The sequence below is a fragment of the Astatotilapia calliptera genome, chromosome 14, assembly GCF_900246225.1.
Source record: "Astatotilapia calliptera chromosome 14, fAstCal1.2, whole genome shotgun sequence".
Classification (NCBI taxonomy): domain Eukaryota; kingdom Metazoa; phylum Chordata; class Actinopteri; order Cichliformes; family Cichlidae; genus Astatotilapia; species Astatotilapia calliptera.
In genome coordinates, this window is record NC_039315.1 from 1,715,054 (window position 1) to 1,738,903 (window position 23,850).

The 23,850-nt window shown below is 45.5% G+C and overlaps 1 protein-coding gene across 2 annotated transcripts in view; it reads right to left on the bottom strand.

Moving 5' to 3' along the window:
- Positions 1 to 19,410, bottom strand: part of LOC113035772 (fibroblast growth factor 12) — a 47,004-nt gene extending 27,594 nt beyond the window's left edge. The window contains exon 1 of one of the 2 annotated variants that reach the window (XM_026191469.1): positions 19,080 to 19,410. In XM_026191469.1, the coding sequence (XP_026047254.1) occupies positions 19,080 to 19,110 (31 nt within the window). In that variant the 5' untranslated portion in view covers positions 19,111 to 19,410. Of the gene's footprint in view, positions 1 to 1,039; positions 1,801 to 19,079 lie in introns of those variants that run through there. The other variant, XM_026191468.1, reaches the window with a different exon arrangement.
- Between the last annotated feature and the right edge of the window lie 4,440 nt (positions 19,411 to 23,850).

Sequence of the window (23,850 nt, forward strand, 5' to 3'; positions counted from 1 at the left end):
ACTGTGAAACTGCATGCTCATTGGCTAACTAGTTTAGGGCAGAGAGCTGTTTCCCCTTCTTCACACATATACAGTACCAGAAGTCTTTCTGCAACCACAGATATCGCCGCCCTGGTGGCCATTTGAATGAATGTCAACAGTAAAACTTCACATTTACTGGGCAGACAAACAAATAAAAATGGCATAAACTCAATAACAACACAAAAACCATGTTAGGTAGACTCTTGATTGATTAACTTGAACAGGATATCAGTTTCTGTGTAAAAGAAGTTACAGAGAAACATCATCTCTCTTCTCTGGTTCGCTGCGTGCTTTACGATGGTCATAGTCAGAATGTAGGTTCATGATTATTGTGACGTCTCTGGTTTTGGACATATTTTACACTTAAATGATGGTGTACCACAAAGCTCTGGACCTCTGCTTATCTCATGTATTTGTGATATTTATGCTAACAACATCCTCCATGAACTAAACGTTAGTTTATCTGCAGATGACACTCTGCTGTATGCCCGTCCTGTTAGCAAACCTCCATCAAGCACTTCCCTCAGCTGCTCCACCCTGCTGCTGCAAACACACCAGGAACTTTCCAGAACACATTTCCAGTTTGTGAAAGACGATCTCAAACTCTTCTGGAAAGTTTCAGGGTTCAGCTTCAGAAAGGAGACGAACAAGGGTCCCACACTTCCCAAAGCTAATGTGGCCTCTAAAACTCTTCAGTCTACTCTGAATCAGAAACACCTTCTCACATAAACTCCCCCCAAAAAAGACGTTTCTGCAGCTTCATGCAACAAAAGACAGAAGCAACATAAAAGAAGTCAGCGCGACCGGACTCAGGGACAGATGTTTGTGCATATTTCTGTTATTTAAAGTAAATGATGAGATTATAGAGGCGGACATGGTAACTGTGAGGTTAAATCACATCATGATTCTGAGTTGTGAGTCTTCCTCTGCTTTCACCAGCTCTGATCACTACAAAACAAAGTGAGCATTAAAGAATGAGAGAGGACTCAGGTGGGCGCCGTGTCTCCTGAGGACTCACCCTGCTGGCTGCTCTCTTTGTGAATGCTGCCCTCCTCTTCATCGGCCTCCTCTCCTTTACTCTCTCTGGACAGCAGACGCCGAAACAGGCTGTAATAACGGGTCATGGCAGGCAGAAAGCTGACTGAGACTGAAGCTCCAGTCACTTAATTAGTCAGTCAATCAGTGCGCTAATCGATGAGGCAGCCACTGGATCTGTCGCCGAGAGCCAGTCACTGTTAAACACAGAGGCTCAGAGTGCTGCACACGCCTCCACGTGACCACGCCCAGCTGCTGGTACATTAATACCGAGAGAAACGCTGACAACAGCCAACAGTCGTAGTAAACACCGAGCGCTCGCGTGTCGCCTCCTCAAAGGTTTTCAGACGTCAGAAGGTTCGTGTTCCCGCCCAGCTGCGCATTTGACTCACTCGGTCCGTGAGTGAGTTTCAAGTATGATTTCCTGTCCTGAGCACGAGTTGTGTCACTGTTTGCTGCAGGCCTGATAAATCACAGAGGGGGGTCAGGTTACACAGCTGGTTTCTGCAGCAGCTCCTGGTTATGCAAAGCAGCGTAAACCAAACCTCAGCAAGTTTATGAAGCACGAAAGGCTCGTTTGTCAGGTCTAAAAACATCATCTGCTAAATCCAACTTTTAAAAATAGGTACGAGTCCCCAGATAACGAGGAGTGAGAGAAGGATCTCAGGTGAACCAAATACAGCAGTAACACAGTTTGCATTATAGGGGCGTGGCCTCGTTGACTGACAGGTGGATGGTGACACAGGTGGGTGTCAGGCTTCACCTGAACTGGACCTCTGGACTGATTTTGTGCTGTTGGAGCCTTTTTAATGACATCATCCAACCAATAATGTGGCTGCTGTGAGGTCGCTGTGGTAACAGACCACCTATGAAGTCTGAGCTCCAGTTTTTTTGAGTAAAATTCCAGGATTTTAATTGGATGTAACAGATTAGCAGGTACCTGTGTCCGTGTGAAGCACCCGTTAACTTAATGACTTAATCATTTCTGGCTCAAAGAAATCACAGGTGTATTTGAAGTGCCAGGAGCCTCTCCTCTCAGTACGTTTGTGTGTGGATCTGTCACGGCTCCAGTCAAAGGCTCGTGTGGGTTGTCTCCAAGCACCAACTAGGACCGGGTTTATTTACTATTTATTTTGAAATCTACATTATTTGCTATATTTGATGATCTATGTCATTCTCCCAGGATACTATCCTGTTAATTGGTTCTTTGATATCTAAGCTGGCCTGTAATCAGGAAGGCTACGCCCTCTTATCTACCTGCCTGATCACCTGTGATTTGTCAAGAGAACTCGAACATGAACTTCAGAGAGAAACTGGAAATCTTCTGGTATCCAGTCTGTGTTTGAGGTCATCTGGCTCCCAGTAAGCCCTTTGGCCCCCTGCTGTGCCAAAAACAAAGACTACCAGACATCTGCTGGAACCTGTAACTCCTCTCAGTCCTGTTTCTAAATCTAAGTCCTCCGTGATGTCACAGTATTGATTTAGGAAAGCAGAGATGATTGGATGCAGATCCCAGCGGGGTTTCCGGAGCAGCTCTGACGGAGGAGACCGGCTGCGTGTTAGTGATGAGGGAGGGCGAGGATGCAGCTCTAATGACAGCATAGTGATGATAAATATTTTAAACATCCAAATCAATACCAAGATTTTCCTGAAAGTACTTTACATAAAATCTTTATGTATGTAAATAAATAATATTAAGGTGCCGGCAGATGTTCCAGCTCTGCACCTTTACAACAACAGCAGCCGCTCATTTCCCATCTTTCCCTCATTTTGATCATTTCCAGCTCCGTCTTTCCGTTCTGGCCTCCACCACAGCAGCTCTGCATGACTTAAAGTTCAAAATAATCCTTATTTATCTCACACCGAGCCTCGGTGCAGCCTCGGTCTGAAACAAGCTGTTTTAGTCACGTCCCTTCACAAACTCAAAGACTAAACAGAAGGTGGGAGGGGCTTCTGCGTGGAGCACGCCTGAAGATGATGACCATGTAAGGATATCCCATCTCTGTGACATCACTTCTTATTACTGATTACAGTTTTAAACTGTGTTTAAAGTGCGAAGACGAGGCTGTTCTCTTCATCTGAATGAACATCCGTAAATAAACACTCAGTGACCTTCCACATCTCTACATTTGCTTCTGATGATGAAGGTTCCTATAAAAATCATCCCCACTGGAGCTGAGAGCCTCTGTGAGCTCAGTCTGTTTACACGTACATCATCATGTTTGAAGCTTCATATCCTCTGATTATTGGAGAGCGTTGGCTGAGAGCAAACAGCTGACCAGCAGCTGGGCTCGCCCCGTCGAGCCTCCTTTTGTCTCCGATGCTGAGGATGTGTGTTTGTTTTTCAGCTGCAGCCTCGAGCTGCTGCAGTCTGTTCCCCGTGTGACCAGCAGGGGGCGCAGAGCAGGCGTCAGGGCGTGACGATGGGGGGGTGCTGCACTGAAGGACAGATGGTCCATCCCACTGCATCCACGTTTCCCTGTGTGATCAATGATCCAATCAGCTGTCAGCAGGCTCGGCTCTCTCTGGACATCTTCTTTTTGTGTTTATATTAAAGATAAGAACCTTTAGGTGCACGGCAGAGAAGAAGAAGAATGAAACACAGCACAACACAGCAAGAAACATGGTGGAAGGAAAACAGAGCTCAGAGCTGCAGCTGAACCCAGAGGAGAAGAAGCTGAGGCTGAATCTGTGCCTGCAGTCTGCTGATCACTTATCTCCTTATCATAAATGTACGTCCATGTAAAGCATCTTATAATCAGCTCAGTGTATGTATGCTCAGTTTCACAGTTTTTTTCTATCCTTGGATCTCTATGATGTCACAAAGAGAGGGCATCTTTAACATGGCCATATGCGAGGAGCAGCCAATCAGAGAAAAGCTGGCTCAGTGGGTGGGGAGCGGGTTTCAGACAGAGGATCAAACTCTGGGTTTATTCTGAACTGTGCATCATGCAAAGCCAGCTAATGACAGCGTCAGGTGCTGAACAATCATAACAATAAAGTCATCAGACGTTCATTTATCAGATGCTGTGATTGGCTCCTCTGTACGGTTCTCTGTTACAGAGCGCGCTCAGCTCACGTCCAGACCTGGTCTTCGTCACCGCTTCGTGTCCCAGCACCTTAAATTAATGAGGTATTAAAAGCTTTTTAAGTTCACTTTTATGTGCTGATGCTCTTCTCTTCCCAAGGTCATGCAGACAGACGTCAGTAAAGATGACAGAGGATAAACTGAGACAGAAAACAGCATCAAACCTGCAAACTGTCTCCGTCTGCCTCTGAGCGAAAGGCAGAAAATAAACTATGAATCTGTCAGAATGAATAAAGGAGCTCCACAGGGTTCTGTGCTCGGGCCTTTTTCATCTTAAACATCTCCTGCAGTCATCTCTCCTTCAGCGTGTACATTAAACAAATATGTAGGTCTGCTTTTTTTCCCATGTGATCAATATCGCTAAAATTAGAAACGCCCTGTCTCACACTACTGCTGAACAAAAAAAACTATGTGTGTGCTACTTATACAGATTAGTTACATTTTATGCAAAGCCGGTCTAACTCACTATGCTCATACTCAGAGGTCGTTTCTATGAGGTGCCGTAAGGGACATTATTACTGAAACGCTCTCACACACACTACTGAAACGCTCTCACACACACAACTGAAAAACCAAGTCATTTCAGTTGAACAGGAAGGTGTTTCAGTTGAACAGGAAGTTAATTCTTGACAAGGAAACTGAAGGAAAAAGTGTTAGATTTCAAACAAACCACTACACAGATGTCTACTCAGCAACCTGTTAGTTAGGGGTGGGTTTTTATAATCGATTTATTGATTAAAATCGATTCTGGCTTGGATAACGTGAAATCGATTCATTAAAATCCTGAATCGATTTTTTAATATAAATTTATTTTGCCCGAAATGCCAGAATCTCTGGTGAAACCTCACAAAATTTCAACAACCACCAAACAGCTAAGACAGTAAATGAGAGCAGGTACACGGCTTCTGCACAAAGACGTAAACACACAGCGCGACCCGCGGATCAGAATCAGTGAGATGTCGCCTTTCTCACCGACAGCACGGACACGGTCGGGGCTGAAAGCCGACAGCTCGCTGACTCTGATCTGTCGGCAGGTCCGCGCTTTGTTTTCACCCCGTTTTTGCGCCGATTCTAAAGCTGTTGGTTTGATCTCTCTCCAAACAATATTGACTGAACCAGCAGCAAAAGAAGATCCAAACTGCGCTTCACATAAACATCGTCATGAATTCCCTCACTGTTTTGCTTCCACCACGATAAAATCGCACGTCATGCACAGCCCTCTCTTTCTCTCTCTCTGTACTTCAAGAACAGTTTCCCGTCTAAAAATCTGTTTTCTGTATTATTCGCTTGCTTGTTAGGCACAAGTCTACTGTTGTTTACAGGCTGTCGGCCGCTGCTTTTTTTCCCCTTTTACTTACTTCCGAAAAGAAAACCTAATTTCTGCCGTTCAATACTGAATAAATTTAAACTTTTTAAAATTATGCAAAATGCAAAACGTTAGCCGTGTCTCTAATAAAACCGCTGTAACGTCAGAGGTAACGTTCATATGTTGATTAATGGTTTTCTTTCGTTTTTGATGTACTGCAGAATATTTTTTATAAAATCCCAGGCCAGGAAAATCACCTACATGTTTTTCTGTGTTTTATCTTCAGCTACTTTGACACAAAGGCATCTGCTGTGATGCTCACACCTTTGATAAAGTCTTGCGTGTGTCAGCTTCCTTTTTTTAAATACAAAAATATGTAAACGTACTGATCTGAATTATAATATTTCTGACTGTCAAAATTCCCCATAATCAAATCGAATTGAATTGAATCGAATCGTGGAACAAATCGATTCTGGACCTTAGTGAGACAGCTGCATTACTTAACAATATATTAGCCTCAGCATAAGTCAAAATTTAGAATAGCGGGAGACGTGCATTATCCTGGTTATTTTTTTTGCATATGTGCTTTTTGTCTTTTTTAGCAAAGAAAAATATCTTAAAATCATCAATAAAACCAGGGAGAGAAGGCTTAGCGTTCCTCCATTTAGCACAATGGATATGATATTTACTCAAAAGTATGATGATGTTAATAATGTCTGAGACATCCAATGCTAGATGATCCATATAAAAAAAATTATGATGTAATTCAAACAGTGGCACATCATTAATATTTAGGGAAATCCAATTTTTTAAGTTGCACCAAATACATTGTGTGATAGGGCATAGGAAAAAAAAGATGTTCTAGGGTTTCATTTTCATCAGTACAAAAAGAACACTGATCCACCTCAAAGCCAAATCTCTTTTTTTTTTTAGAAATTCTGCCACAGTATTAGTTTTGTTTAAAGTGTGTTTCTTTAACTTTAGGTAGAATAGGCTATTTCATAAATTTTTAGTATGCTTTATCCAGTGTATATGAAATAACTAAATTAGAACCATGCCATGTAACCATTCTGTTGTAACTATGAAATATTTTGTCTTTGAAGAAACTACTAACAAATTTCTTATTGCATTTTTATCAAGCACCTGACATTGCCCTAGCAATAAATTTGGGAGCACTGATGAGAAATTATCGTATATCATAAAAATTTTAATCAAATGAAGCAGAGGCAGTGGGACCAGTTCACAAAATTTGTTATATTCTCTTTGAGAACAGTTTAGACAATATTTTTCTGAAAAGTCTGTGTAACTTAGAATGACACCGTTATCATCCAACAAATCTGTTATGAATATAATATTTTTGTTCAAACCAGTCACTCTTGAAAATTGATTTTTGATTAAGTGTTATTACCCTATTATTCCATAAGGTTGAATTATGGGGAGAAGTTGTGGGTAAATCTCATTTTCCCAAAAATGCAACGTCTGTTTTGGAAAGTTTGATATCTTTATGGGGATTTTATTTGCCGCAAAATCACATTTCAAAATAAAGTCTAATCCTGTATACTATTTTATTAAACAAGAATCATGGGATGTGGAGCTAAGTAGAGTCTGGCTGTGACAGACAAGATTTTAACCATTTAATTCTAAGGGTGCCAACCATAAATTCCAATTCTGGAGTTTTGATACCACCTTTATTGTATCCCTTCACAAGCTGAGATCTTTCTATGTAATGGGTTTTATTCCTCCACAAAAATTCGAACACATTTATATTTATGGTTTTTTTATTTTTATATCGTTTACGTGGCGCAAAAAAGGTTGGGGACTGCTGTACTAGCAGGTTGCTGAGTAGAAATCCTTGTAGTGTTTTGAAATATACCACTTTTTCCATCAGTTTCCTTGTCAGGAAACAACTTCCTGTTCAGCGGAAATGCCTCTGGTTTCAGTGGTGTGTGTGAGAGCATTTCAGTGGTGTGTGTGAGAGCGTTTCAGTAGTGTGTGTGAGAGCGTTTCAGTTGTGTGTGTGAGAGCTAAAATTTCAGTAGTGTGTGTGAGAGCGTTTCAGTAGTGTGTGTGAGAGCGTTTCAGTTGTGTGTGTGAGAGCTAAAATTTCAGTAGTGTGTGTGAGAGCGTTTCAGTTGTGTGTGTGAGAGCGTTTCAGTAGTGTGTGTGAGAGCGTTTCAGTAGTGTGTGTGAGAGCGTTTCAGTTGTGTGTGTGAGAGCGTTTCAGTAATAATGTCCCTTACGGCACCTCATACGTTTCTGTGTGGCTGTGACTCCCTCGTAGGTCACAGACTCTTTACAAAGTTGTGATTTATTAAAGTCAGCTCTGGATTTACTTTCTCGACTGAAAACATCACATGACCATACTTTATCAACACACCTGCACAGGCGAAGCAGGGACGGACTGGTCCTTTACAAACAGGTAGGGACTCTTATTTTGACGGGGTAAGCGTCGTGGATGCAGGAAGCTGTTGGAGCTGCAGAGGGTTTGATGGGAGCGTTAATGCAGCAGAGACATCCATCCTGCTTGGCTGCTGCAGCCACACCACCGCATTACATTAGACTGTTCATCAACCCTGTGTGTGTGTGTGTGTGTGTGTGTGTGTGTGTGTGTGTTGCAGAGACCATTTCCAGAGGAGCCTCATAAATAATTGAAAGGTCTGCTGACTCTCTCTCTCTCTCTGTCTACATGACGATACACTTTTAGGTTAAGCTCGCTTGCTCCTCTCTCTCTATGACACATGCCGTCTCTCGCCCCTTCACACCGTCTCCATGGCGATACTCTTAAAGGACCATGCCACGTTTTCTTTGCACGCTGTCCCGTTTGCCGACGCAGAGGTGACATCAGGCTCTGTGGTAATAAAACAGCAGGTCTGCTGATTACTTTCAGCCGTCAGTAGCGTTTTTGTCTCTGTGGCAGGAAAAAAGCTTTTTCACAGCTCAAGGTCACAGCTGCCGACAAACAGAAGCATCAAGTCCTCTCCCTAAAGGCAACAATCATTCAGTGTTTGTATGTATACTTAACAAAAATCACAGCTACTGATCAAAAAACAAGCAATCATGCCAACCCCAACAAATACTGCACAACATCACAGCACTGTAGCTAAACTAACCATTTATCTTTATCACTGCTGCTGAATAAAATATTATAAATCCAGCTCAGAAGTCCCAAATAAAACGTGCTGCATGTCCGACGCACTGCAGGTCCAATATCTGCTCCAGTGAAGCTGGATGTTCATATTAAACATGGACAAAGTTTTTAACAACGAGGTCAGAGTATAATCTCTGCAAACAGCTCTGAACACTCAGTTTCACGCAGGTTTTTCTATCTTTGATGTGTATGATGTCATAGAGTCAATATCCCTAATATGGTTGTCTCAGGCACAGAAGCCCCACCCACTTTCCTTTCTCGGCAGCCGATCAGAAGTGAGTTGGTTAAAGGCTCAGGGGGACTAAACCAGCTTGTTTCAGGCAGTGGGTGAAGTGAGAGGCCCAGAATCAGACAAAGAAGGATCATTTTGAAATGTGACCCGAGTGCAGCCAAAGAATGAAAACAAGGAGCTGCGAACGAGCAGCAGATGTACTTCAACTAAGATCTGGAATGAATAGTGAGTGTTAGCAGACTGTGGTCTTGGTGTGCTCATCTCCAGTCACAGAGTCTGTGGTGTGATCACCATCATCCAGTCCTCCGCCTAAAAAAGCAGCTTCTTGCATATTTATGAGTTTGGAGGTTCTTTGATTATTTCTCTGAGCTATATGTGTGTGTGTGTGTGTGTGTTTATTTTTAGATAAAAATATAGCTTTTATGTTCCATTTGGGTAAAAGAAAGGACAAATGATATAAAAATGGCTGAACATTAATCAAACTAACCCTAATCACAGACAGGTTGTCATGGGTGGATATTAGGAGGTTAAATTCAGCCTGCTGGAGGTGAAACGACAGGTTTAAAGTGAGTCACACATGCGTCTGAGCTCGTCTGTCTTTGGGAGCAACTGGCCAAAAAGGCCGTGACACCAGGAAGATGCTGAACCATCAATCTGCTCTGAAATCTAAACCAACATCATCCTCCCGACGCCTTTACTACAGAAATGTAAGAGAGAACATCTGTGACACAGCCAAGAATCGCAGCTGTCACACACGAAGAGCTGATGAAGACGGAGTGGGAAATGATTCAGATCTCTGCGAGCCTGTCAGGACAGAGTGAGACGCACTAATGTGGGTTTGACATGTTCCCATATTTCATGGGACGCTCTTCTCCTCAGATGACGGACCTCCTGTTTCCTGTCGTCCAAACTGGATATTACAGATCATTTTATAGTGACAGGCTTTCTGCTTCTAATAACCTCCTAACATGCACCAAGTCTCCGGCTGTTTAGAGTCCAGGTTGGGTTTGGTCACTCAGAGGAGTGCAGGCCGGTCTCAGGTGAAGGTCACTCGGTCCATCGTCAGGAACGTTCTGGTCTCAGCCTCGTGTTTTTATCCAGCAAACAGGACACAGAATATCTGACCTGCTTCTGGAAGGACTTGCTTTGCGGTGACAATGAACTCCTTACAACAGGGGTGGAGAACTCCAGGCCTCGAGGGCCGGTGTCCTGCAGGTTTTAGATCTCACCCTGGGTCAACACACCTGAATCACACGATTAGTTCATTACCAGGAATCTGGAGAACTTCAGGACATGTTGAGGAGGTAATTTAACCATTTAAATCGGCTGTGTTGGATCAAGGACACATCTAAACCCTGCAGGACCCATGAGGCCTGGAGTTCGACACCTTACACCAAGACTGGAAATTACCAGATGGCCTCCATTCGAAGGTCTGAGTCTTTGTGCATGATGTCAGATCAGCTTAAGCCAAAGGCTAAAGATTCAGATTGACAAACATCCAACAATACATTGTTTTCCTTTAAGTGCTTTTACTTTTCACCTAAACATAAAGTCCAAGGTTTGGGCCATCACGGAGAGTGTAACCGAAGCCCTGGATGGTTCTGTAAATGACTTTAAGCTGTTCATATCCACCACGTCACTACGGACCTAATCAAGACTAGGGTTAGGTTTCACTTTATTGACAAGCTAGAAGGTATTAAAAATCAAGCCTCATAGCGGCATTCTCACGGTTTCCTGTTATGGATGTCCAAGAAGTGAAAACTCCGTCTGGGGTGGTAAGGAGCTGGAGGTCACTGCTTCATCAGTCATGGCCCGGATGGGACTTAGTGTCAGGCCTGAGCGTACCCCTCTCCTACCTCGATTGAGGGTTTTGTTGCCTCTGCTAAACTGCTTAAATAAAATATCCTGCACTCAAAAAGGGACTTTTGCAACTTCTAAGTGTAACAGTGAAGGTTAGAGCTTGTGAGTAAGTATGATGTCTTCCATCTTCTTCCTGGCCTATTCTTTTCCTGGCTCTAAAGTAATAACCAAGTCAAACCATACTTGGTTTTTAGGCAGTTTCAGCTTTACCTATTAGAAACACCCATTTCACTCAGAAACCTGGAGCCTTTGAACAGAGAGCCACTCCACACTTCCTGAACAGGAGAAACTGGGATAAAAACACCTTAAATAATATTAAATGAGCAAGGTACTACAACACAAACTGCCCAAAACTCAATACCAAGAGCTGACAGATTCATCCAATCACCCAACCTTAGGAGGCGTAAAGGGGTTTCCAACTGTTTCTGAGCAGAGTCTGAACATGGTGTAGGAAAAGAGGCCTTTAGTGTGATGTGCAAAAGTTCCTGCACCAGTCTGATGTCATTATTTAACAGTGTGTAAAGTCATAACAACACACCAGCAGCAAGTCTGTCGAACTGAACAATGTGGTCCCAACTCTTCCCATTTAGAATACAAAACTTTCAAAATAAAATGTCAATAAACAAGAACAGCCAACCAATCACAGACAGCCAAGGTGAATATGTTTGCTTTGTCAGACAGAAAATCCTCACAGAGGTAAAGACCTCTAAACACGAATGTTTTTACATTTCAGCTGCAGCTGTTTCAAAATGAGGTTTAAGTGACTTCCTGTTTGTGATTTTGCTTTTCCTCCCGATGCCCTCGGACTTCTGCTTCCATGTCCTGGCCTCTGCTCCTCGGGAGCTGCTTAAAGAGCGTGCATGATGCAGCAAGCGTGCAGTAACTTTCCACGCTGAATGTGAAGCTTTGGAAAAAGCTTTTGTAAAACGATCATAAACTGGCTCAGATGTTGTTGCTGTTCCACTTCCAGCTTCCTGTTTAAAACAGAGAGCCGAGCGCTGCTGGGAATGATGGAGACGCACTGGCCATAAAACATCAGACAGGGAGGGGCTGGCGCACGCTGAGCTCAGCATCTTATGCCTTTTATGTTCATCTCCCACACAGTGGAGGAGGGTGGCTCGTTTGTGAGAGGACTCAGCTGTACTTCAGGCCATCCAGGGCCGATCGTTCATCAATTTATTCAAAAAGATCCTTCTGCTTTCGTTCGTGTACGCGCTTTCTAAGTTTCCTGGAACAGTTTAATCAACAGTCCATCAAAATCAAACCACATTTCAGAGAAATCTGCAAAGACCTGCAGCCAAAGCTCAAATATATTTCTGGTTATTTCATGGAGACTTAAACCTGCTGCAGTTCCTCTATCATCCACTAGAGGCCTGACTCCAACTGAGTCAGTCTCCATAGACTTCCATGTTTAAATGAAAAATGTCAGATTTCGTAGACGTTGTCCTGGACACGATGTTTCACGTCTCATTTCCTGCAAACCATCGACAGCCTGCAAACTGACCAGCGAATGAATGATTGCTGAGTGGGCTAGCATCTCCTGAACATTCACATTAGCTAATTTAAAAAGAACTCGTTTCCATCTCCCTGTTTCTACTCTCTGATTCTGCTAGGGTAGCTTTGCATGACTCATAGTCCAAAATAATCCTTCTTTATCTTATAATAGGGCTTGGTGGCAAATTTCTCCTGACTGGGTGCCCCTCGTAAACACGACATCTGACGTCAGTGTTTGAAACTCTGTCCATGTTTCAGATGAACATCCATCGGAGCAGCAGAGAAACGACAGGAAATAAGGAACAGGTCCACATCCTGCTGCTGCAACCTGAGAAGGAGCCGAGCGCTCGATTACGGACTGAAACTGAGTGAAACAGCAGCTGGAAGCCACTGACTTTTGCAGCTTGATCCAGATAATGAGCTTAATGTCCTGCAGGAATCGATCCGCTGCAGGAAAGTGTCAGTGCTGTATCGCAGCGAGCTACAGAAGCAGCGAGATGATGCAGCGTGATGCCTCTTCACTCACACACGATCTTAACCAGCAGTCTAATTACCATGAAAACGCTGCAGCTGACAGATTCTGTCATCGCTGTTGACGCTGCTCGTTTTAACCGTGAACTGTCGGCGCCGGTCGGCTGTAGCGGAGCAGCTGCCGACACTACCTGCAGGTATTTTTTCATCATAACAACCAGCAGACACGAAAGCTACGCCTGTTAGCACAGGAGCTCGATGGATGTGAGAAACTGGATCCAAAATGGAGGCAGCTGTGAGAAGCTGTGACAGGTGACGGAAATGAGGATTTTGTTGATGTGATCTAAACGCTCCGTGTGTTACTGTGACAGACCCACCAGTCAGAGCATCTCCTCTCCCCTCAGCTGACCGCTCACACTGAGCTCAAACTAGCCTGGAGGCAGGCACTCGGCTCCGCCCTGCTTTTAAACACGCCCCCGCCCACAGGTGTCACTGTGAGACAGGTGCAAGGGGACAGCTGATGTGATAACTGACTTCTGACTGCATTCACAGAGACTCATGAACTTTTACGTATCATTTAAAGGACAGAAAGTAATGACAAAGACTGTTTTGGACTGTAAGCACCGTCTGTGGGAGGCGGGAGGTGCAGGGGGGGTAAAAAGGGGCAACATCCACAGGGAGACCGATTCAAAGGGCTGCTGGAAAGGTTAACACTCCTCCCACAGGGTCACCTGCAGAAACCTTAATGACTTTTACCTCCTCTACACAGGTCTCGATTACCAAAGGCTCTGCTGTGTTCATCTCAACCCTCGATCCAGGAGTCGAAGCTTTCGTGCATATTTCAGGATGTCGGCAGTTTGAGCTCGCAGCTGAACGATACTGAAGACCGTCGCAGCGGCGAGCTGAGCAGCCTGCCCGAAGGGAAACGAGCGAAGCGGCGGTCACAAAGTATACCTGGAAACACAAGTCTGTGTGAGAAACACCTGGCTGGAAGCACAGCAGTGATACCTGCAGGTGTGTAAAGGTGGGAACAGTTGGTCAAATTTTCATCTGCAGGCGGATTACCAAACGCCCTCACACCTGCTTAGTATGACGCTGAGGTGAAGTCACTGCAGAGGCTGTTACACCAACATATGAGAGCTGGGTCAATATTCAAGAATCCAGTAAGTGAACAAAGTCATCAGTGATGGACTCATCACTGAAAACTGCACTCAGATCTGCTCTGTGAGTGTTTTAAAGGTGAGGCTGTGCATCTCCGTCCCCGGTGGTTTGACTGCAGCTCTCACCGGCTGGTAAATCATCACTTCCTGACACTCTAATTTCATTTTTCAGTAACGGGAGGGGAAGCTCGCGCCGAGCAACCGCAACCTTTTCGATCGCTCTGACATGCCGAGTGTTTTTCCACAGGACTGCACATGAAGGTAAAGGGCAGAGTAATTCTACCCCCGCAGAGCGAGGACAGGAAGATCCACCTCATCTCACTTGTGAAGGAGAAGCAGGAACTCTAAAATCAAGCCTGTTAGTGAAGAGACAACAAGAACGCTTCTTATAACTATGACACTGATTATTGTTTTATATGAACACAACATCTTACTGTCTTTGTGAGGCATTCGTTTTTAGAAAACATGAAATTGACCGTTCTGACACAGGAAGTGAGAATCATCTGCTTCAAACATGGCGAGCCTGCAACAGGACTCCAGCCAGCAACAACACAAAGGTGTACAGGTACACAGAGACACTGATACCGGCAGTGTTTGGGTGAAAACACAACCTGAAATCGACATAAACACTTCCCTGTGTGTGTGTGTGTGTGTGTGTGTGTGTGTGTGTGTGTGTGTGTGTGTGTGTCCACAGAGTCTCTCAGGTTTCTGTTCTGGGCAGCAGGTCACTGAATCCTCCTGATTGGTGTGGATCTGATCCCAGAATCAATACAACACACTGATCTGTGTGCTGTAAACAAACACACCCCTTTAGACCACGCCCCTTTAGGCCATGCCACCTGACAGTTGTGAAACAGCAGGCCCAAAGCAAATCATTGCACCCTGAAGCTTCTCCCTCGCCAAAATAAAAGTCTCTGGTCTACATGTTTGCATTTTCTACAAAGCACTGGGTGAAAATGTGCTCTTTCTTTGATGTGGGCTTGCAGTAGGCCACGCCCCCACACTGGACGGCTTTATATTTGACACATTTACAGAATCAGTATGAGGTTTTTGTGGACGTTTACTTTTAGAGCACTTCAACTGCTTCATGACGAGGAAGTGACGCGACACCAGACTCCTCCTGTAGGCTTACAGCCCTGAAGCCCCCTCAGTCCTGCTACCTGTTCTCTTCTGTCTCCCTCACAAACACTCCCAGCAGACTGCTGTCGGGTGTCTTCCTGTTAAAAGGGAGTTCTTCCTTCCCACTCTCTCCAACTGCTGCTCATAGCGGACTTTCTGTTGTTGCAGCTACATCTATACATCACAGGCTCTCTATGATATAAACCAGCTGTTTTGTGTTTTTAAAGCAGACGTCAGCTTTGTGTCATGTGACTGTTGATTGTTGGAGCAGCTCTGACTGCTTCAGCATGCAGAGCTTTGAGAGTGAGATTTTTAAAAAGCACACTAAGGAAAATAAATGCATTTCTGCTTTTTAAAGGATAATCGTGGTTTATTCTACCAGCACGGCCTCGCTGGCACAAAGAGGATTTCTCAGAATAATTCCCCGTCGTTCAGGTGGGCTGAGAGCTGCACTGGCCTGCAGTTCTGCTGATAATACAGCGCGCTGATGCTGTGAGCTCTCCTGAACAGCAGAGAGCTGACTCACGGCAGCTTTTAACTCTTTTCGACTGACAGACATTTCACTGACTTCAGCACAGCTTTCACGTGTCTCTGAACCAGCTCGGACCACATCTGGAGGAGCTTTGACACTCGCTCCGGCCAGATGTTACAGAGGCTGCACTGCAGCAACACACTGCAGGTTAGGCCTCTCTGTTCCCCATCAAAGAGAAAGACTGTCGGGCACCAAATGAACACCAAATGTTAACATAAAGGAGTCTGACTCATAAAGCAGTTAGCTCAAAGTTCAGCCTCGTTTATCTTTGGCGAGTGCGACGACGGAGCGCGTTCTGTTTTATGGCAGCAGGAAGCCGCCTGGCAGGATTGCTTTACGCTTGTTTTATTGTGAGTCTTCTTTTATGAGCCGACATCTGTCACAAACACGCTTTAATAAAAACATATCAACTGTGAATTGGCCTGCTGCTCCTGCTGCCTGGTGTCATCAGTAACTTTGACATGTCCTCGTAGCACCGACCACAGGACTGAGCTCTCTCTCATCCATGCTGGGAGACCCGGATGCTTCTGACTGCCGTGGCTTTCTCGTCCATTGTTAGGTGGTTGCTAGGCAACATGTATAATATCTGATATGGATAAGAACCTTCAGGAGACGAAGACTGCAGATGCTAAATGTTGCTGACGGTGTTGGAGGCGTTCTCGCTGTGAGAGATCAGCCTTGATGTTAAGACTCTTCCTGAGCCACTTTAGCGCTTCGGCGTAATACGAGGCTCCTCCGTTACACAAAGATGCTCGTCTGGTTTCCTCCTCAGATGTTGATCTTTCAGTTTTTTCCCTCTTGTAGCCTTTAGGGTTTGTGGCGGAGTTGTGGTCCCTGGCTCAGCTGCAGCAGAAGTGGAGATGATTGTACTGATGTACTGAGGTCGGAGATCAGAGGAGAAAGGAGTGTGTGCACTCGGCTGGAAAGTTGGCTGACGTGTGTGCCAAACCGGGAAAACGTGTGAAATAGTAAAATCAATGAAAACTCCAAACTAAATGCAAAGACGGTGGATCGCAGTCCTTCACAGAGCTGCTTCTCTCTGCAGCATCATCATTGCTTTCTGCTCTTCAAACCTGCTGCTGTGCCGTCTGCATAGCTAGCATGAGCCCGCCGGTTTAAAACATGCTAACATTAGCCGCTGTGCACTTGTTTTGTTGGGCAGTGTAAGAACAACACTGCAGACACATTAATGAGCATCTGCTCAACCTTTACATGAAAACATGACCAATAAATATTTCTAAGAATATTTTCATCCATCCGTTTGTCTAATTCAGGGTCGCAGTGGGGGTGGAGCCTATCCCAGCTGTCTGGGCGAGGCAGGGTACACCCTGAGCAGGTCGCCAGTCTGTCACAGAGCTAACGCATAAAGACAGACAATCATTAACACCTATGGGTGATTTAGAATGACCTATTAACCTTACCCCACTAACTGCACATGTTTGGAGTGTGGGAGGAAGCTGGAGAACCCAGCAAGCACAGGGAGAACATGCAAACTCCACACAGACAGATCTGATGGTGGAGCCAAACTCAGGAGCCATAAGAATACAAACTCTGGGACTTTCTATTTATTACTAAGATAAAGATTACCACATGCTGCTGTTATTCAGGCCACACAAGCTCTTCCTTCCTCCTCTCAGCCCGAGTGCACTTCATTTTACTGCTCCTCACAGTGTGGAGCTCACAGAGACCCAGAGGCCAAATAACACGATCACCACCAACCCCTCCAACCTCAAAATGTGGATTTTTTAAAGCAGAAAATATGACGGCACAGGTGAACAAAATTTGAATTATGTCAAATATGAGAAACATGTATGATCAGCTTCTTTGACAGAGTGGGTGCAGGAAACCAGCTGGAAATATAACTGCAGGAAGTGCATTAACCCTGCTAATGCTGCAGCCTCTCCATGTGTGCGCAGAGACAGCACGAAAATCTGTGCGAAACTTCTGGCGTGCCGCTAGGGCGGGGGCTGAAAGTCGTGGACCCCGTGCTGCCTCTGGTGTAACGGCTGAATCTTGGTGTTGATGGTCAGCTGTCACGTCTGCAGTCTGGAGACCTCAGCAATCAGACGCTTACCAGGATAAAGGAATGATGCAATCGAAGCGTTGCATTACCAGCTTCCTCGTGTGCTCGGCTGACAGCAGTGACCTGATTTTACTGCAGCTGCCATAAATTGATTTTCATCAACAAGTTAGACACTTAAAATGAACCAGGCTCATTAAAAAGCTTCATACATGCAGCAGCTTACAGCTGAGTTAGCGTTGCTAATGTAACCGTGGTTACCGGAGGAAGCATTTCCGCCACAAAAATGAGACGACACAAGGAGAACGAGACAGCTGGACTTGTTTGCTAAAGCAGAGAAAAGTTTAAAATACGAGCAGAACCACCTTCAGCCACATCTGGATCTCAGCATCTTCACTGCCAGGATAAAAATGGCTTCTCTCAGATTCAGAGAGTTTTTCTCTACATGCAGTTTTCATTTCTCCAAAACTTTAAATTACAGGTAATCCGTAAATACAAACAACCAAACAAAACGCCTGGAGGATTTCAAGATGGATGCCGCGTGGTGACACGTGTTTTGAGCGTCTTCAGCTCGTCTGCACGGATCCATACACCACAAAGAGGGAGGCGCCGAGTCTCCTCCAGTTCTGTTTCGTGGAGTTAAAAGCGAGCAGGAAGTTTGTTTTATGTTTGAAGGTTTTTGACTCAAACTTGTTTTCTCCGCTGCTCGCCTCCGTGTGCGAGGAGGTGCACGAGGCCTTAAGAGCAGTGAATTAGGAGGAAATGATTAAAATATCCCAAATGAACGTTCTTGTTTTCTTTTTGTTTTACCGTGGTCCTGTTCTTACTGGTTATTTTAATAATAAATCGAGTAAATGTATATTCTCAGATGAATTTAGTTTAAGCTGAGTCTGACATCGTCACACAAAGAACGAAGAGAGGAATTCAGCTTTGGGTTTAATAAAACTATCAGCTGCCGCTGAGGTCAGAGCTGGATCGCTGTAATGGTGACCTGGGATTCACGAGTATTCCTTTGATGTTTGGGGAGAACTTTTGGATCTGCGTCTCTGAGGCTTGTTTCTGGGCCGGTGTCCACGGCGATGTTGTGTGAATGGAATTAACCATATTTTAAGTTGTGTTGCCGTGGAGCCCGGGACGGCCAGGCGAAGCATCACTGCACCAACAGCAGCTCAGTCGCTCCGCGTCCGTCAGTCTTCCTGCCACCCGTCATCCATGTGTCTGCATCAGTCAGCATCACCACCCTCACCTGTCTGCCTGCCTGTGTGTGTTTGCTGCATCAGGCTTCTGTCACACACACACACACACACACACACACACTGCACCCCATCCCATAATAACCACACCTAAAAAGCTCCAGTGCAGCTGCATTCAGCAGGATACCGCAGTACACTTTTACCCAACATGCATCAGTCCCCTCCACCCATCCACCCGTACATCCATCCATCCATTCGGGTCCCCTTCATCCTGCCTCCACCCTTCCATCCACCTCCCTCTGCGGGAAAAAGCACCAAGTTCCTCTCATCCACCCTCACAGGATGAGGGAAACTTCCATCCATCCATGCACCGTTTCATCCACCCATCCCTCCGTCCTACCTGGGGGTGCCTTCTCTTTAACCAGCTCCATGTCCGAGGCGAGGTGCTCCCCTAGCCTGCGTCCCTTGCTTCCTTCCTTGCTTCCTTCCTTCTTTCCTTAATCAGCTGTTATCAACAAGCGTCGAGTCTCGGATGATGTGATCACCGATGAACCGCTGATGGGTGGATGGTACCGGGAGAGCTGGAGGGAGGCACCGCGGGACCTGCTCTCAGATCCTCCGCAGCTGCTTCTTCGCCGTTTTTTTTTCTTCCTGCGGGCGTCGAGGCTCGTGCGTTCACCTGAGCTGTGTCCGCGCGCCGCTCTCTCTCTCTCTGTGCTGCTGCAGCTCGAGGCAGGAGAGCACAGGAGTGACGTCACTGTTAAGGTGACACGATGGTGGTGCTGATTGGTGTGAGGAGGAAACGTGATGAAGGAACTTTTAGGGCACGGGGTCTTGCCCATCCCACCGCAGGGCATCAACGGAAGAGAAGGAGTCGAACCCGCGACCTCCGTGCACAAAAGAAAAGAAAAAAAAAACATGCAAAACTCGGGGCCCATCGCGCATGCGCACTGCTTGTCCGTTAACTATAAGGAAGTGTTGCACGGGGAGCTGTGTGAAGGGTCTCCTGCACTGCTCGTTTTGCTTTATTTAAACACTAAAACGACCGCAGAGCACAGATTCATCAGCAAACATCACAATACGTCATCATCTCGAGCCAAAAGCAGACCCAGTCATGTTCAGGTGGGACCCTCGCAGCCCGCAGGTGCCTCCAGGCCACCTTAAATGCTTCTACTGACGCCAACTCCTTAAGATTTAGCTAAATGTGATCACGTTTTCCCCCAAACCAGTCAAAACCAGTCTCTCAGATTGTTGCTCCTCCCCCAGCCTGCTTCTGTCAGACGTTTGTTCCTATTAAAAGGGAGTTTTTCTTTCCCACTGTCACCAAGCGCATGCTTATAGGGCGTGGTTTGATTGTGGGGTCTTTACCTTAGAGCAGACCTTCCCAAAGTGTGGGGCCCGCCCCCCAGCCCCAGGGGGGCGCAGAGCCATTGCAGGGGGGGGCGTGGTATGAAAAGGGGGGGAAGAAAAAGACAAAACGCTTGGACACTGCTAGCACAGGGGGGGCCCACAGAAACGCAAAGCGGGAGATGAAGCATCGCTGAACATGTTTCCAAACCAACTTCATTCTAAGCCAAAGACGAGAAAATATGGTGAAGCAAATCTTCCCTTTGGCTTCACCTGCACAGGTGCCGAAGTCTCCCTGCAGGGTTGGTTTTCCCTGCGTCGGGAGCAGCACTGCTGTTTAAATCACAGACAAACAGGATCCCACAGCTGTTTATGTTTTTAAACCCATTTTGCACAGAGAGGCATTTTTTGAAAAATGCATTGACAGCAATGTTGAATATTATTACACATACAGTAAAATAATCCCACCGTGACGCCTCTGCCTTTCTAAACAGAGGGACAGTAACTGCGTGTAAAACCTGCAGACAGTCAGATTAACAGTATTTCGTCTCTATCATTCTGCAATTCATCTCATGTAAACAATAACGTGCGCACAGCGTGACGTGAAAAAAGGCACATACCTTTGACGTTGCGTGACGAACTCTGTATTCCTCGTCCACACGTAAACACAAAAAAGGAGTTTTAAAAAATCGCAGTTTTCAATGATTCGAAACGTCGTTTACGTGGACGAAACAGCTGCGTGTTCAAAAATACCCGTGTAGGTGCGGACGCAGCGTAAAAGAGTTAGTAGTTTATTTTCTTACTACCTGTAATTTATTGCAGATTACTTGTATTTGCTTAATTGTTTACTAAATGTTTGAGGTGTGAAATAAACCGCAATGGAGCAAAATATGGGCGCGTGCAGAGGATGTGTTTGTGCGTGTGTGCGCGTGCACGCGCGAGAAGGGGGGGGGGGGGGCGAACATTTTTCTTGTAAAACAAAGGGGGGCCCAGCAAAAAAAGTTTGGGAACCACTGCTTTAGAATATGAAGAGGACTGTTGTTGTGATTTGGTGCTATATCAATAAAGCTGCACTGAATTGGAAAGAGATGAGTCTGTGGACTGAAGGCCACAGTTCTGTGATTGATGAAGCTCAGGAACTCAGATGTAGATGCATCTACATCTGAGTTCCTGAGTCTGTGGGGTTTGTGATGAATCTCAGTACTCTGTCATAGATGCTGTGTAAGCCTCGTGCATATAAATAACATCACCATAACCCAGCAATGACATGAAGCAGGAACAGCATGCTAGCCTCAAAGGACAGGACGTGACTCTGAGGTAGAAACCCAGTTTTAGGAAGCAGCTAAACACAAATAAAGCTTCACAAATCTGCTCATTAATCAGAGAAAGCCACAGTTCAGAACCTGCCTGAGAATCCATGCATACTGTTAAACTGTTCTACATCCATGACACGCTGCAGAGAGCAGCTGCTGCTGGGTCTCTCTGCTGCTGTTAACAGCACCGCTGATTAAACAGGAATAAACTCAGGCTACAAATGGAGCTCAATGGCCTGGAGTCAACATCACAGCAGCACATAAAGGCTGCCTGACACCTTTATTGTCGTACGTGTTCCCAAACTACTTTAGTTCCCATCAGAAGGAGGGAACATCCTCGGTTTTCACAAAGAAGATGGATTTACAGGTAGCAGCCAGTTCAGTGAGACACATCAGGTTGATTCAGCTGCAATTACTGTTGAAGAGAAGGTGAAAGATGAGTCACATTAAAAGCAGCACTCCTCCCCTGCAGACAGAAATCCACTCAGAGTGGGCTTTTTTTGGACTTTCTTACCTAACGTTCAAGGTTCAAGGTTCTTTATTTGTCACATGCATAGTTATACAAGTATAACACACAGTGAAATGTAGCCTGACACGCTCCTCGACATGTGCAAAAATGGGGGGGGGGGGGGGGGCTGGCTGTAGAGGAAGAACATATATATGCAGTATATACATTGGGTGAATGTGCAGTAGTAGCAGCAAGCAGGTGAATTCTGTACATTAATAAGAATAGACATCAGTTAACAACGCCGTGGTTCAGGCTCTGAGAGGCTCACCTCCTGGGTCACTGGTGGTACTACGGTGGCATTTGGTTTGGAGTAATTGGGCATGTAAACATTTCTCCTCTAACAGCTGTTACTGTTAGCAGACAGACTGTATAAGAACGATGGCGTTAGCTACTATAGCTCGACTCACTGGTTTCTGAAGTACATGTGACCATGTTTGGACCGGAGGATGGAAGGCTATGTTATCAGCTAATGCCAGTTAGCAACCCCAGACTGTGTGTTAGCATCACACAGTACCATACCTGCCAATCAGAGCTCCGTGACATCCAAATATAATCAGAGAATTTCACCAAAGCTGGAGCTCAGACCACTTGGATACTCCTGTGTCACCATCCACCTGTCAGTCAGAGACCACACCCCTAATAATGCCATTTAAACAGGTGAGCTATGAAAACATTGTTGTTAAGAAGGGGTTATTTATAGACCAGCACCAACGCCCACCCACAGATTCAGCTGTGCGAGGTAAAGGTGCGCCGCTCAGGTGTAATGAGCTGTTTGGGTTGCTTTTCCTTCTTATTATCAGGAGTATATTTAGCATTGCTACATATATGGAGGCAGTTTAAATTGCCTAAAGCTTACCTGCACAGCTCAACAAATCTGTTGAACCAAAGTTGGAGTTAACGACATCAGCAGGTTAGGGCGGGACCACCTGGAAGTAAATCACAGGTGATGTCAAGTCAAAGTGAGTGTGTAAAGTGACTGCAGTGCTGTAAAAAGTGAACATCCTGGAATCATCATTGTTCCCCATCAGGTCCACAGAGGGTTAGCTCTCCGCTGATAAACTGCAGGACAGTTTCTGGGCTTAAAGCTGTTGTTAACTGATTTTAAATAAAGTTTTATTTTGTAGGCGTTTTGACACAGTCACATGACCCCACAGAGGTTTCAGGTTCCCCCGTCGCTGATCATCAGTAAATAACTCGTGTTTTCTGTAAATCGGGGATTTTAGCGAGGCTGAGCATCAGCAGTAAAGCCTGCAGCGTGTTTACATGCTGTGGTTATATTTGGACAGTGATGGATAGTTTCCTCTTGGAACGGCGAGCGCTCTGACGGCGGCCAGAAAGAGCTGAGCGCGATCCAAACCCAGCAGGAGGCGAGATGGAGAGAGGAGAGCAGGTGGAGGAGACAGGTGCTGAGGCACCAGGAAGCAGGAGAGAAGAGAAAGGTTAGGAGGAAGCAAAATGAGGCGTTTGAGATGAGCTGTGTGGCGCCGGGCGGCTGAATGAAGCGGACGCAGACGAAGAGTCAGACAGGAGTTATTTTATCAAGTGCTATTTACAACAGTAGTTCCACATTACAGGAGATAAAGTCACTGTGTGCACAAACAGCCTCCGTTCACATGACAGCTCCCTCCATCATACCCGCTCACACAGAGCGAGCTGCTTCCTCTCACTGCTCCCCCCGGTGGTCGAGAGAGGAAGCTGCTTAAAGGATGTAGTGAAGGAATCCACCAGCTCACCCTGCCTGAGGGTTAATTAGACGAAGTGTTTGAGTGTCCGATTGAAACCTTTAGTCTGGATGGTTTTTAAATGTGTCTGAGTCTAAAGTGTCACAGAGGCCATGTGACTTATGATGTCATTTTAACATGAATACATTATTTTAACGGCCTGCGGCACCAACCACGTGCATGACGTCATATTCTCAGAAGATTGAGCATCTTTAATGTAGCGCACACGTTACCTTATGTGTGCCATCATCTGCAAACAAGACTGCATCTCCTTATTCTGTA